This window comes from Ixodes scapularis, unplaced genomic scaffold, assembly GCF_016920785.2.
Source record: "Ixodes scapularis isolate PalLabHiFi unplaced genomic scaffold, ASM1692078v2 PGA_scaffold8__174_contigs__length_109621045, whole genome shotgun sequence".
In the NCBI taxonomy this organism is placed as follows: Eukaryota; Metazoa; Arthropoda; class Arachnida; order Ixodida; family Ixodidae; genus Ixodes; species Ixodes scapularis.
In genome coordinates, this window is record NW_024609883.1 from 2,157,986 (window position 1) to 2,170,686 (window position 12,701).

At 46.7% G+C, this 12,701-nt stretch overlaps 2 protein-coding genes across 2 annotated transcripts; both read right to left on the reverse strand.

The window, feature by feature from the left end:
• Window positions 1-2,471: 2,471 nt before the first annotated feature.
• Window positions 2,472-3,311, reverse strand: LOC120842890 (tigger transposable element-derived protein 4-like). The gene has a single exon (XM_040214096.1). The coding sequence runs from the start codon at window positions 3,309-3,311 to the stop codon at window positions 2,472-2,474; it is 840 nt and encodes a 279-aa protein (XP_040070030.1).
• Window positions 3,312-11,745: 8,434 nt separating this feature from the next.
• LOC121833474 lies at window positions 11,746-12,486 on the reverse strand. Its single transcript, XM_042286803.1, has one exon. The coding sequence runs from the start codon at window positions 12,484-12,486 to the stop codon at window positions 11,746-11,748; it is 741 nt and encodes a 246-aa protein (XP_042142737.1).
• Between the last annotated feature and the right edge of the window lie 215 nt (window positions 12,487-12,701).

Here is a 12,701-nt window from a genome sequence, read left to right on the forward strand (position 1 = left end):
CATGTTATTGCTGCGTGGGCAGCCACAAGTTCCATACATCATCATTACGGAACAAGTACTGTATGCTACAGGAAATGTACCATCATGGAACACAGCAGTACATGTTCTGTTGCAAGCCATGCCAGGACACATACCATTTTTACGAGGTACATCACATCTTCCAATGCGTCCAAAGCAGCAAATGTCACATTTCTTGTACGTACGGAAAAAGTTCAGTCTCATTTGTGATGGTACTCACCCCATTTTACATTACTACCGCTATGGTGCCTGGAACGCATCTCCGACTGGTGTGTTTACCGCGGCCAAAAAAGTTGTCCCTCGATTTCCGCCTGATGACGTCATACAAGTGTCATGCTGCCGCCGGTCGCGACCCTGGTGGTGTCTCAGCAGCTGTGGTGAATATGGCAGATGCCTGTTCTGCTGCAGGTCGCTCTCTACTGTGACAGTTCACGGAAGCTAGAGCAGCCGGAAATTGGGACGTCTGGGACGCCGTGACGACAGCGACACTCGCGTTCGCTCGTGCTTTTCGCAAGCATTACTACGGCCAACCGCCAGCATCGCGACAGGCAACAGCATGACACTCCGGCTTCTGTGACGTCATTTGTTGTCACATTGGGACCACTTTTGATGTATGGGCGGGATAGGACGCTAAACACACCAGTCGGAGACGCGATCCAGGCACCATACTACCGCTAATCACGAGTACATCCGGGCTTTGTATGTCACATGCCAAGCTTCTCCTTGAAAAGGTTAATAGGTGACATGCAAAACAGGGATGTCCTGACGGTTTGAAGGCGCAACTTGATGCAAGCCTTTGCAACATATAATTACCTGCAATGCGCAAATGTTCCCCAAACTTGTATGAAAAATTTGAACTGTTGTATCTAATGCGAGCACTATCCTGAAAACAGAACAATGAATCTGTGACATATATACACTCAACAGCCAGGAATGCTATGAGAAGGTTTTCGCATGCTATTTCAATTTTAGGGAGCATTGTACATGCAGTGACGGGGATAAAGGCAGGTAAACATTTGTAAACATCCTCATGAAACTAAGTTCACGCTTGATGCTGTTGGTTCCAAACCATAGCAACGAACCCATTGTGAAGAAGAGCGAACAGTTTGCTGCTTCAAAAGTATTAACATTTATTTTTCGCTTAAATGACTAGAAAATACATCGTGCCACAAATATTTTGGGGCAGCTGAGCCAATGTTATTAGGCTTTAAAAAAAGATGAAAGTGAGCATTGTCTCCCAAAGAAAAATGTAAAAAAAAATTATGCTGGCCTATGAAACAAAAATTTGTTTCATAGGCCATCTGGGCCTATGAAAAACAAATAGATCTATTAACAATAGAAAATGAAGATTAATTTAGACAAGCGCCGAATTTTCTTCCCACTTCTTCCTGAACTTTGAGAGCTCTTGAAGGGCTCCTTGCACCTTGGGACGCACAAGAGCAACTTTTCTTGATGTCTGTCGGGACCCCTCCTCTGGGTTCATTCCCACCACTTGCCTGAAAGAAAGAGGACTTAAATAATGGGTTGGAATATTTAGAGGAAGATGTATAACAGAAGCTAAGGAGTTCCTGGCTCCTTTTTCAACTTCAGTGTCGGTGCCGGTTAGTAATCCAATCCGGACGAGTTCTAAATCGTGTCTGTAGTATACTTTGAAGCCGAGACAAACGTCCTTAATTTGGATAGCCCGTACGCATACTACGAGCTTAAAGTCTGACCCTTCCATCAAGACGGATTGAGACTGTTCACAAAAAAACGTTTCAGCCCACTGGCGTCAGTTCTCATTAATAACTGGACACATGTCAGCCCACAACGATAAGACATTTCCACAACCCGAGATGGAGGCGACAAAGAAAGACAAACGCATGTCTCAATTGAGACGTGTGTGTTTGTCCTTCTTTGTAGCCTCTGTCTTGGGTTGTAGAATGTCTCCATATTAACCAGCTCGCCTGCCTATAAAGTTGTACAAGATACTTCAGTTAAAAAAAGAATTCACAGTACCCGTCAATGCAATGTTGCAAAAAAAGTCTGCCTGAAGTGCTTAAGCAGAATATTGCGGTTATTATTAGAATGCTGAAATTTCATGTCTTTGTTTATAATACTAATTCTAACTGATAAGCATAGCCCGGTCAAAAGTATATTTATGCGCGCCTGCAGAACAAAGGCTCCTGCATTTGCAGCCTAGTGATATTAAGACTGGTTAAAATAGAGGTCGCATGCGTCGTAGGGTGCATACGCTCTATAGAGCGTATGCATCCTACGACGCATCTTATGACCTATAGAACCAATACTATAGTATTGGTTTTATATGATAATATATCGGAATACAGTCATGTCTCGTTAATATGGACGCCTCCGTTCCCCAGAAAAATCGTCCATAATGTGAATCGTCCATAATAACGAATCAAGGTCAAAAACACAAACATTAGGTAATAATTGTTAAAAAAAAACAATGTTTATTTCGCAAAGAACGAGGAGATATGAGTTTGCACTGACGCTTTCGATCCCACTTTAGTGTCCAAAAAGCCAAGTGGCACTTTGGCCACTTGAAGTGCACGTTCTCCGTCCCCCTCCTGCTCAAGGTAGGCGATTGCTGTCTCCAAGCCACGGCGAGCTTCACATCGAGTAACGGTTGGTCTCTCTTCTTCATCGTCTGTTTCTGTCGGCGCAAAGTTTTCGACAAGTTGATGGCCCTGTTGAGCGGATTCACCGACAAGCTCCATGATCTGCTCGTCGCTCATAAGCTCCCAGCTGTTAGTCTCTTCGTCTATATCCAAGAATGCCGATGCCTCTTCATCTGGGTTTTTCTCCCCGAGTTGTCGAAGAGCTTCACGAAGGGCCGCGAGCGGAAGTTCATCCATCGGATCCTCCACCTCCATAGCAGAGTTGTTAACAAGAATACCTGCGTGACGCCAGCAGTTCACAATGGTTTGAGGCCTCACTGCGTCCCACGCCCTCTTCAGCTTTTGAAGGCACCACCTCAAGTCAATAGTTTGCGGTTTGTTGTCTTCCGCGCAAGCGATGTAGTGCCGCACAAGTTCACCTCTGTAGTGTGCCTTAACCGCGCGAATAATTCCTGCGTCCAAGGGCTGTATTTTGGCAGTCATGTTGGGTGGAAAGAACTTCAAGGTAAGGTTTTCATAGTCCGCACGAACAGAATGGCATGATGCGTTATCAACCAACAAAACAGCCCTCCTCTTCTCAGCCTTCAAGAAGCGGTCGAATTTCGCCAAGAAGATTTCAAATATCTTTCCTGTCATCCATGCTTTCTTGTTGCAATTGTAAGAGCAATACATGTTCGGGTCAAATGTTTTTCCAAAACATCGTGGTCGCTCCGCTTTTGCCACGACAATGGGCTTCCACTTGTGGGTGCCGCTTGCGTTGCACAAAAATCCCACCGTGATTCTCTCTTTGCTTCGCTTGTTTCCAGCCACAGGTTCGGATGCCAGAGTCGAAGATGGGCCCAACTTGTAAAAAAAGCCAGTCTCGTCGAAGTTGTAAATATCATCTGGAGAATACTGAGCAAGAAATTCCGCAAGCTGTTTCCGAGCACTGGCAACGGCGGCTGTATCCACGCTTCCACTCTCTCCATGAATACGGTGGCTTGAAATTCCATGCCTTCTCTTAAACCTGCTGAGCCAACCCCTTGAGTAGTTCAGGTCATGAATGTCTGCATAAAGACGTGAAGATTGCAGACATTAAAATAAAACCACTGAAGAGAGAACAGTTATTTTAACGTAGATGCGTAATTGCACAAGAACGAGCAACTAGAAAAATCATTAGAAGAAACAACATTTTTGGAAAGGAATGCGTAACATTTTGAGAAAACATTTTCAAACTCAGTGCTTAAAAAGATACGCTCAGAACTGACTTACCCATCGTTGTGCCGAACTCCTTCGCCTTTTCTTGCAGCATCTCGTCGCTGACGGCGGCCCCTCTGGAGCGCATTTCCGCAAACCAGATGTTGACGGCCTCCTCCAACTTCTCAAACTTTGGGGGTCGCTGCCGGCAGGAACTGGAGCTGGCTGTGGGAACGCTCATCCATTTCTTTGATTCTTTTAGAATTGCGTGGACTGTCGATTTTCCGAGATCAACGCCAAGGTTTTTTCCACTCCACTCTTTCACGTCCTGAACAGACGCTGAAGGCGTTTCAATTTTGAATTTGCATATCTCCTTTTTCAGCTGAGCAGAAAGCTCTGTCCGTTTACGCTTAACACCTGTCACCGTCTCCACCTCCGAAATGACCGGAGAAGCGTCCAGCCTTGCCTCTTGCCTCTTATGCACAACGAATGTGATTCATCACGTATGCCAACCCGGAAGGAGATGGCATACGTTTAAGCTTGAAAGACAAGAAACAAAAAAAAAAAAAAAAAACGACCACCTTCAGGCGCGCAGCTCTTATCTCAAGGGCGGAGGACAATAGTGAATTCCGGGTACAAACTGTGACCTCTACGATTCACTAACCTTGTCTTCTGTCGGGTATGTGGACTCGCCTTCAAAGTAACCAGGCGGGGAGCAAAAAGGCAATGGTGAATTCCGAGTAGTACACACTGGGGTCACTAATATTTTTTTTCGTGTCCATATTATACGTGTCCATATTAACGAGACAAAAATGCCTGTATTTTCCCGTTTCGTCCCCAAAATAGCCGTCCATAGTCCGGACTGCGGGTTTCTGTATTAACGGGACAGAATTGCATGGCGGGAGTCCGGTCGCCGAAAATTTCGTCCATATTGCGGGGTGTCCCGATTAACGGGGTCCATATTAACGAGACATGACTGTACCAGATTCATGTTGACTCACATTATATTGCAACATAGTCAATATAATTTACAGAGGAATGGTCCTCCCGAGCAGGTCACGCAGTTACTGCAGCACCTCCAATTAATCTGAGCAAGGAACATTTCCAAGCGAATTGTAAATAAGGATGTGTAGAAAGCAGCACATTAACAGCAGGCCTTTGCCTTTCTTAGTGTAAAGTATGAACAAAAACATGCTTCAACATGTTCCAGGCTGCTGTTGAACGTGCCAAACGAACACAAACCCTAACGTTAATGTGCTGCTCTATAAGCATACCTTTTTCCGAATGTTGTTGGGAATGTTGTTCGGGAACAACATTCAAGATAGCGACTATAAAATATTCAAGTTTCATAAAATAAGATGGGGCGCTTACACGAGGGGGGGGGGGGGGGGGCATACTCTTTATTTTGCGGTAACCAGCCTCGCACATTTACGAGCATGCTTGTGAATGTGCGAGGCTGGATGCACAATGTGCAAGTCTGGTCGCATATTCACGAGCACGATCGTGAATTGCGAGGCTGGTAAGGTGATGATGGGCCGAAATAATTGTTTGAGGGCTCTTCTTTGTTTTTTTTATTGGCAGAACAAAGCTCTGCCACTATGACCAGGTTTTGGGTCGTCCAATCAATGAACGTTAACGCGCGTATAGCAACTTACGGTAGAGCTGCACGACGTCGTGCGTGCAGCATTACTCTACATAAAAAGAGTGTCCTTCTCAGGCTATAAGCGGGAGTTCACTTTGAGAATGCGCAGCGTTCAGAGAGCTCCGATGTGGCGTCCAGTGAATACCACTATTTCCAATAGAGGTTTCAACACGACAGGGGTAGCTTCGAAGTGTGTACATTCATTAGAAGCTCAAGTTATTTCGGGCATATCAGTCCCGATAAAATGGCCTCCATTTAGTACACAGATCACCCGGAGCTACGGAGCATCCGCAACACGCACACGAGTGTTAACAAGACGATGACTGATTACTGGCTTAGCGTGGATAAGCTCACTCGGAAACTAAAAATATTGGACGATAATCCGTTACTATCCCTAAGAAGCAAAAGTCTGCATTATTTCTCTGCATCAAGCAGACACCACCTTTATTTGACCGCATGTTCAGCAAGCTGCCAAGATTAACCACACGGTCAAGTAGCAGAGGAAACCAGTGCTCCACCATGCTTTCAGATGCATTTAAAGTAGAGTAAAGCTATAGGCTCCTTGCACATGACGTCATTTCCGATACCCTCCAGAGAAGAGGGGGAGAAGGAGCTCCCCTCTTATCAGGACCCTCCTTTGTGCCTTCCGGATTTGCACAGGCGTCGCTATTCTCCTCCCAGAAGATTATAGAAGATTAACCCGTCACTCAAAATTCTTACAAAAGCAGCTTCCCTCTCCTCCTTTTACTTGGTGTGCAAATGTGTGCGATGTGACGTCAATGCAAGGAGCCTATATGCCATACGTCGTGTAACTTGACCGGAAATGGCTGTACGCATGACGCGCAGAGGTCATGCCATTTGGGTAACCCTTTTGGGACGGCGCGTGTATCCCCGGGGAGCTCGTTAATCATCATCATCATCATCATCATCATCATCATAATCATAATCATCATCATCATCCTCATCCTCCTCCCCCCCCCCCTCGCCCCCCCCCCCCCCCCCCCCACGGCCTGCGTTCACGCCGCGAAGCGGCGACAGTGTGCGGCTGCCAGGGATGGGCAAAAGACATGCAAATATGTATCGAAATACAAAATACTTCGTCAAAATGTAATTATTACAAATTTAATTACATTTTCGAAAAAAGCATTTAAGTAAAAAATACAAATACAACCAAACATATTTGGTTTCCTCCAAATACTTTTCCAAATACATTCCTCAAAATTTGCGTCAGCAACTTCAGGGCACCTGCAACGGGTTTCTAGGTGCCTCATTTTATTTTTGCATTGTACATTCGGGAGTTAGTGTGCGAGGCTCTAGTAACGTAACAGAAATATAATCATAAAAAAAAAAGATGTGATCAGCTTGGACGTAATACGTGAAAAAGTACAGAGCTTCAATCAGCTTTTTTGTCGATTACATTTTGCTATAGACCAACAAAGACCGAGACGACCAAGACGCGCAGCACTACCTAAAGAATTTGTTATGAAAACCTGGACGACCGCGCATTTAGAATGTTCCAGGCAAAAATATGATTGGAAATCAGGCTGCAAAGCATCAAAAGTTGTCACAGACACTTATTTAGCCAGTCTGCCTGTGACCGTCGATTCGTCACTATTCTTGCCCTGGACTAGCACCGTAATCGCAAAGCATTCAACGCTTGCGCTTGACTGAGAGACACTGCATTCAGTGCAGAACGTAGTTTCCTTCCTGCTCTGGGCAGCGCCTTTAAAATAAAGCCAGAGGAGAAAAAGGAAAAATCCCATGGCCGAATAAAGGATGGAGACAATATCTTACAACCACAAGCATAAAAACAAGAATTGTCGTGACAATAAATTTGAGGGATATATTTTCGCCCACGATATTGTATTTAAAGGGGCCATGAAACAAATTTTGGGTTGGGATGAATGATTTTAAATTGGGACTTTACTAATCGGATATCGTTTAGTTGGCCAAAAGAAAGAGGCTAGAAAGTCAAAGGCCAGCTTTTCGGTACGAACATTTGAAAATATAGCGGACTATTTTGTACCTTCTTGCCTTCGAAAGCTCTTCTCCTTTTCACTATGATACATCCGCGGTTCCAAAAGCGCGTCACCGGCGCCAAACTGACGTCAGCAGAGCCCAGCTCACGCATTGGACACGAGAACTGCGTCACTCGGACGTATGCGCTCGTCAACAATCAATCCGTCGACGGATATTTGGATTCGCGTTCGTGGCCAATGAGTGCCCTGACGGAACTTATCGTCACTGGGGAATGACAAGTTCTATGGTGTGCATAAAAAGCACGGTGGAAGCTAGGAGTCATCGCACCGGTGCCAAAGGAATGTCACGACCACGTGATTTCACAATTCGAATTTGAGTTGAGGATTAAAGCTAAGGAGGAAGAAGTAGGAAAATCGTTTCATGACCCCTTCAATTACAATTGTATTTGAAATGCCCACGTTTTAGTATTTAAATACAATCGTCAAATACATTACCCAAGTTATAATTCAATACACATGCAAAATACACAAAGTATTTGAAATACGTATTTCAAATACTTCTATTTGAAATACTGCCCATCCCTGGCGGCTGCTAAGTACAAAACTATTTACCGCGGCATCCACCGGCAACCCACGCCCCGCTGTCCTCGATTGCACCACCAAAAAAGGAGTCCCATACCATTTAGTTAAGCCGAATTTCAATGATGACATTCGTTTTCTTTTTTTAGTGTTTATTGTAAATGGGAAATGTAAATACTATCGCCAAATGCTCGACAAAACAAAATGTAAAAAAAGAAAAGAAAAAAAAATTTAAGCTCACACGGGGGATCGAACTATATATAGGGTCCGCTGAGAATCAAGCAGACATCTAACCACTGAACTACGCCACCGCTTGCGAAACTCGTAACCATTCGTTTTAAACGAGTTTCGCGTCGTGCGTATAGCCAATACCACCTAGAACACAAGGCGTGCGCGTTTCCTCCTCTAAACGTCATCACTAGTAGGTTCCCTCAGCGCCTCCTATAGTCAGTTACAGGTTAAGAAAAAAGCTGCACATCGATATTGTATTCATCCGCCGTCAACTTACCGCCAATCGCGCCCGAGCGTCCTCGTGACGTCACGGCCTCTGCGGCCCAATCCTGATTTTTTTCCGGACGAAAGCTTCCAACTTGGCAGCCTGGACCTAGCAACAGGACACCAGCATTTTTCAGCGAATATGCTGGTCTTGCCACGGTATTTTACTAACGCGAGGCCATGCCGCGAAGTCTCAACGGTAACGACTTGCGTTCGCAGTAGCTTTTGTGCGACGACGTGATGATCCGGCGATGGTATCGCCATCGGAAAGTTCGAAGCGGACGCAAGGCTTAGCATCGCTGGGCCGCTCGTCTGACGTCGTCTTCTTTTTTTCCTCTCGTTGGAGGTCTGCGTTCCCTGCCTCGAGTCGCCTGTCAATACAGTGCCGGTATCGCCGTTTTTCTTCCCTGTGGACTCCGTGGGGTGAGATGAAAATGCAGCGCTCATCATCCAGTGATAACAACAGTATGTATGAGCGAGATTAGCAGCACGAGTGAACTGCCGGCACCCCCAGCACCGGGTTCCTTTGCTAGGCATTGCCTGCGCCCTCGCTTGCAACGGTGGATAAATAAACGAAGTGCAACTACTGAAACGACGTTGTACGGCGTCATTCACTCAGTTGTGAACCGTGCAACTCCTGCCAAGTTTTCGTCGCTATCAATCAAATGGTAAGTGACGATTGCTATAGCGGCCTCCTTTGCACCTTCGATTGCATGTAGGGCGGATAAAACCAGTGGTATGCACGATACCTACCTTTTCCCGGTGTCGTTTGAACTGACATTCTTTGTGTTAACGCTCATCCGAGAGAGCTATAAAACATTAACAGTACTAAAAGAAACGAGCTATAGAAGTAAACAGACAAAGTGCAAAGCTTGTTAAATAGCGCGAATCTTGGCAAGTGAAAGTTAGCTCTTCCCATTTCTAACACGAGTCGCTGTTCTCGTAATGCTCGGCATTACGAGAATGTAAACCATAAAACTCGGCATGATAGTAGGAGACTGAGGTTGTAGGCAAGCCCTGTAAGCTCAGCCTCCCTATTGCACCGCGCAATTTGTGAGTTGGGGTGATATCCATACAGATATCAATACGGACTCTCCGTTTCCGTTCTAACTGCGCTTACCACAGGCGGTGACCCAGTTGGTCGAGGTGCATGGAGGAACTCCAAGCTCTGAGTTGCACCTTCTAAGCCTTTGGGCCAGCCGATTCGAGGAAGTGGAACAGTGCTGAGGGATTGGAAACTCTATGCTGCTCACTTACGGCCCAGTGGAATATGTAAGGCAGACCTTAAAGACCTTAAAAAGCCTTGACCAGTGCAATGAGGTAATGAAGCACAACATCACGTCAACAACATGAGACACGGAAGACGTGTACGACACGCATCCGATTTTACAGCATATGAGTGATCCTTAAAGGGACCATGAAATGACTTTTTTACTTTTTCCAGATAACATTTACATTAAACCGTCAATGTTCACTGAATGCCGAACAGGCATCCGTTTTCGTCTCGGTTTATTAACTTCTACACAAAAAATAATGAAATATCGACTTTTTCTTGACCGCAAAACAAGCCGTGACGTACGCTGCTTCCGGAACCGGAAGTTCTCTCGGCAGTTGGAGATGGGAGCGTTAGCGGCGACGAGTTGGGGTGTGCCGGTAGGTTTTACTGCGCCGATGTCACCGACGTATTTTCTGAATCGGCGCTTCTCATCGCCGCATCGCAGCTGAGCGAAATTCAACGAGATATGTTGCGCTACAGCGACAGCATGGGACTAGTCCCATACGCCGTTATGCCTGTTGGGAAGTGCAGCGAGTCTTCCGGTGAAGACTCCAGAAGTTAACCCAACTGTCATTGTTGGTAAAAGGCGGCCAGTGTTAGTCGTTTGCAAAGCGACGTAGATGGAAACAAATTGCCGCGGCGTTTTTCGCGGTCTCGGAGATGCAGGAGCGAGCCGACGTTAAAAAAGATACGTTTGAACTACGAGTGTCAGCAAGAGCCACGTAAATACCTGTTCACACTCGGAGCGGACGCGCGCGTTTGATGGAAGTGCTGTATTCGCGCTGTTGGTAAGCGCTTCGGGACCGATCTTTTACGATTGCAACTCGATACTGACGCGACACTCGGCAAAGAAAGGTTGGACCGGTATTGCGCGTATACCTCCCACGAACTGTTACAGCTCGACAGTGACGTGCAGTCTGTCAGAATAAAAATGGCATACCAATAACAAAGTGTACATACCGTGTTACGAAGGTAATCCATACAGCGTTTATTTCAGCTCTATATCACACAAAACAAGAAGAGAGAATTGACGAGGGTCCCTTTTCGACGAGTGTTCGTCAACCCCGCCTCGGAAAACAAGGGGAAGAGATTGACCTCACCTCTTAACCTAAAATTGAGGTCAGCGATCAAACTATAATACGGGAAGGGTCCACAAGGGTAGCGCGGGCATATTCCATTCAGCGCGCCAGCCGGTCGTAGGCAGACAGACGGTCTTACGACGAAGCAACGCTGCGCCGAGTCGGAGTGCCTGCTAGGCCTATATCCTGAGAGCTTCGTAGGAGCGGGATTCGCGGCTGTTGTTCTTCTCGGGTGTCTGTGGATCCAGCGTTCTTGTTCGTCGTGGTCTGTTTTAAGTACATTTTTTTCTTGCTGCTTGAGGTCGGCACGCGCGAGATGAAGACGTAGAAAAATAAACGTTGAGTCAGTCAGAGTTCTGAGAAAAAGGAAACCAAAGGAAATAACCGTTCTGAACTCGGCTCTGCCCTACTGCGCACGCGTAGTGGTTGCTTCGTTTACCACACGATAGATGGCGCTTGGCTCTCAGCATTATCAAATTTGGCAATTTTCGCCACACATCTCTAATTATGCTACAAAATGTGGATCTGAATATTATTTAACAAAGCTTTTAGGAAACATTCGCCGGCTATTTATTGTTTACGATCGCGGTGCTGGTGAGGTAGGCTCTTACCCAATAGGCGACCTGGATTTGGCTGACGTGCTCCATTTCCGCGGATGCATCGTAGTGAACAGGCGAAGGAAGGAAGGCGCAAAAGAGTCCAGTTTTCTTTTAAAAGTTCTATAGCAACTAATTTTTTTTGGCTCCCTAGTTTTGTGTTTTTGTGTTTCTTTTCACACCTTTTACGACGTGCGGTGGATGAAATTCGATTTTAAAATCATTCCATGGTCCCTTTAAAAGGACCGTTTTGTTTTTAGGGTTGATCCCCCTTGATGTTGACATCACGGGTCGTCGAGGGGCCCCACACTGGACATGTCACTCTCAGAAGAAGTGTCACCTTCATTAAGAGCGATGACGATTGGCTCGATGTGAGCACGTGTCGTTCCTCCTTGTTTGAAGCTTTCTTCCACTTCGACGACATGCCTCACAGCGTTGCACCAGTTACTAGCCGTGACCTGCTCAGCTTCTTCTTTGAGGAGTCTCTCAACGTCGCCAATCTTGAACATTGTGTTTCGGGCTGCGACACGATTCTTGATCTGTGCCCAGATGAGTTCAATTGGGTTGAACTCACAGTGGTAGGGTGGAAGCCTGACCACTGTGCAACCAGCCCTTTCTGCAGCAGTGTCCACACGGTACTTCACGTACTGCGGCTTGACCGACGACACGATCTCAAGGAGCTGCCTCTTCAGCATCTTGGCGTCCCAAGCAATACCTTTCGACGTGAGCCAGCCCTGGATGAGCTCCTTCCGGGAACTGGTCGTTGGCACCGCCTCTAACCGCCGGGAATGGTACGGGGCATTGTCCGTTACGATGACACTCCCCGTCGGCAGTTTTTGGAGGACATCGTCGAACCACTTTTCGAACCAAGGGCCGTCCAGTTCCTCGTGGTAGTCGCCGGTTTTTTTGCCGCGGAAGACGTCCAGGCACCCAGGGACAAATCCATCTTCGCTGCCGATATGCGTAACGACGAGGCGCTGGCCCTTCCCCGACGGCTGCTTCAGGCCCGTTGTGAGACCTCTCATGAAGGCGTCGTGGGACGAGGTCACAGCGCTGTCCACCCACACCGTCGAGGCAGTGTGCCCGGCCGTCACCCACGTCTCGTCGAGGTAAAAAATCTGGCGACCCTCTTGCCTGTGACGCGTGATGTCCCGCAAGTACGTCTGCTGCCAAGCGACGATATCGTCTCGCTCGACCATGAGCGAGTTTCGAGCCCTCCTTTCTCGCCTGAAGCCGATGT

Excerpts from the sequence above, each read along its gene's own strand:
- LOC120842890 (XM_040214096.1), bottom strand. The coding sequence starts at position 3,311 with ATGTATTGCTCTTACAATTGCAACAAGAAAGCATGGATGACAGGAAAG.
- LOC121833474 (XM_042286803.1), bottom strand. The coding sequence starts at position 12,486 with ATGAGAGGTCTCACAACGGGCCTGAAGCAGCCGTCGGGGAAGGGCCAG.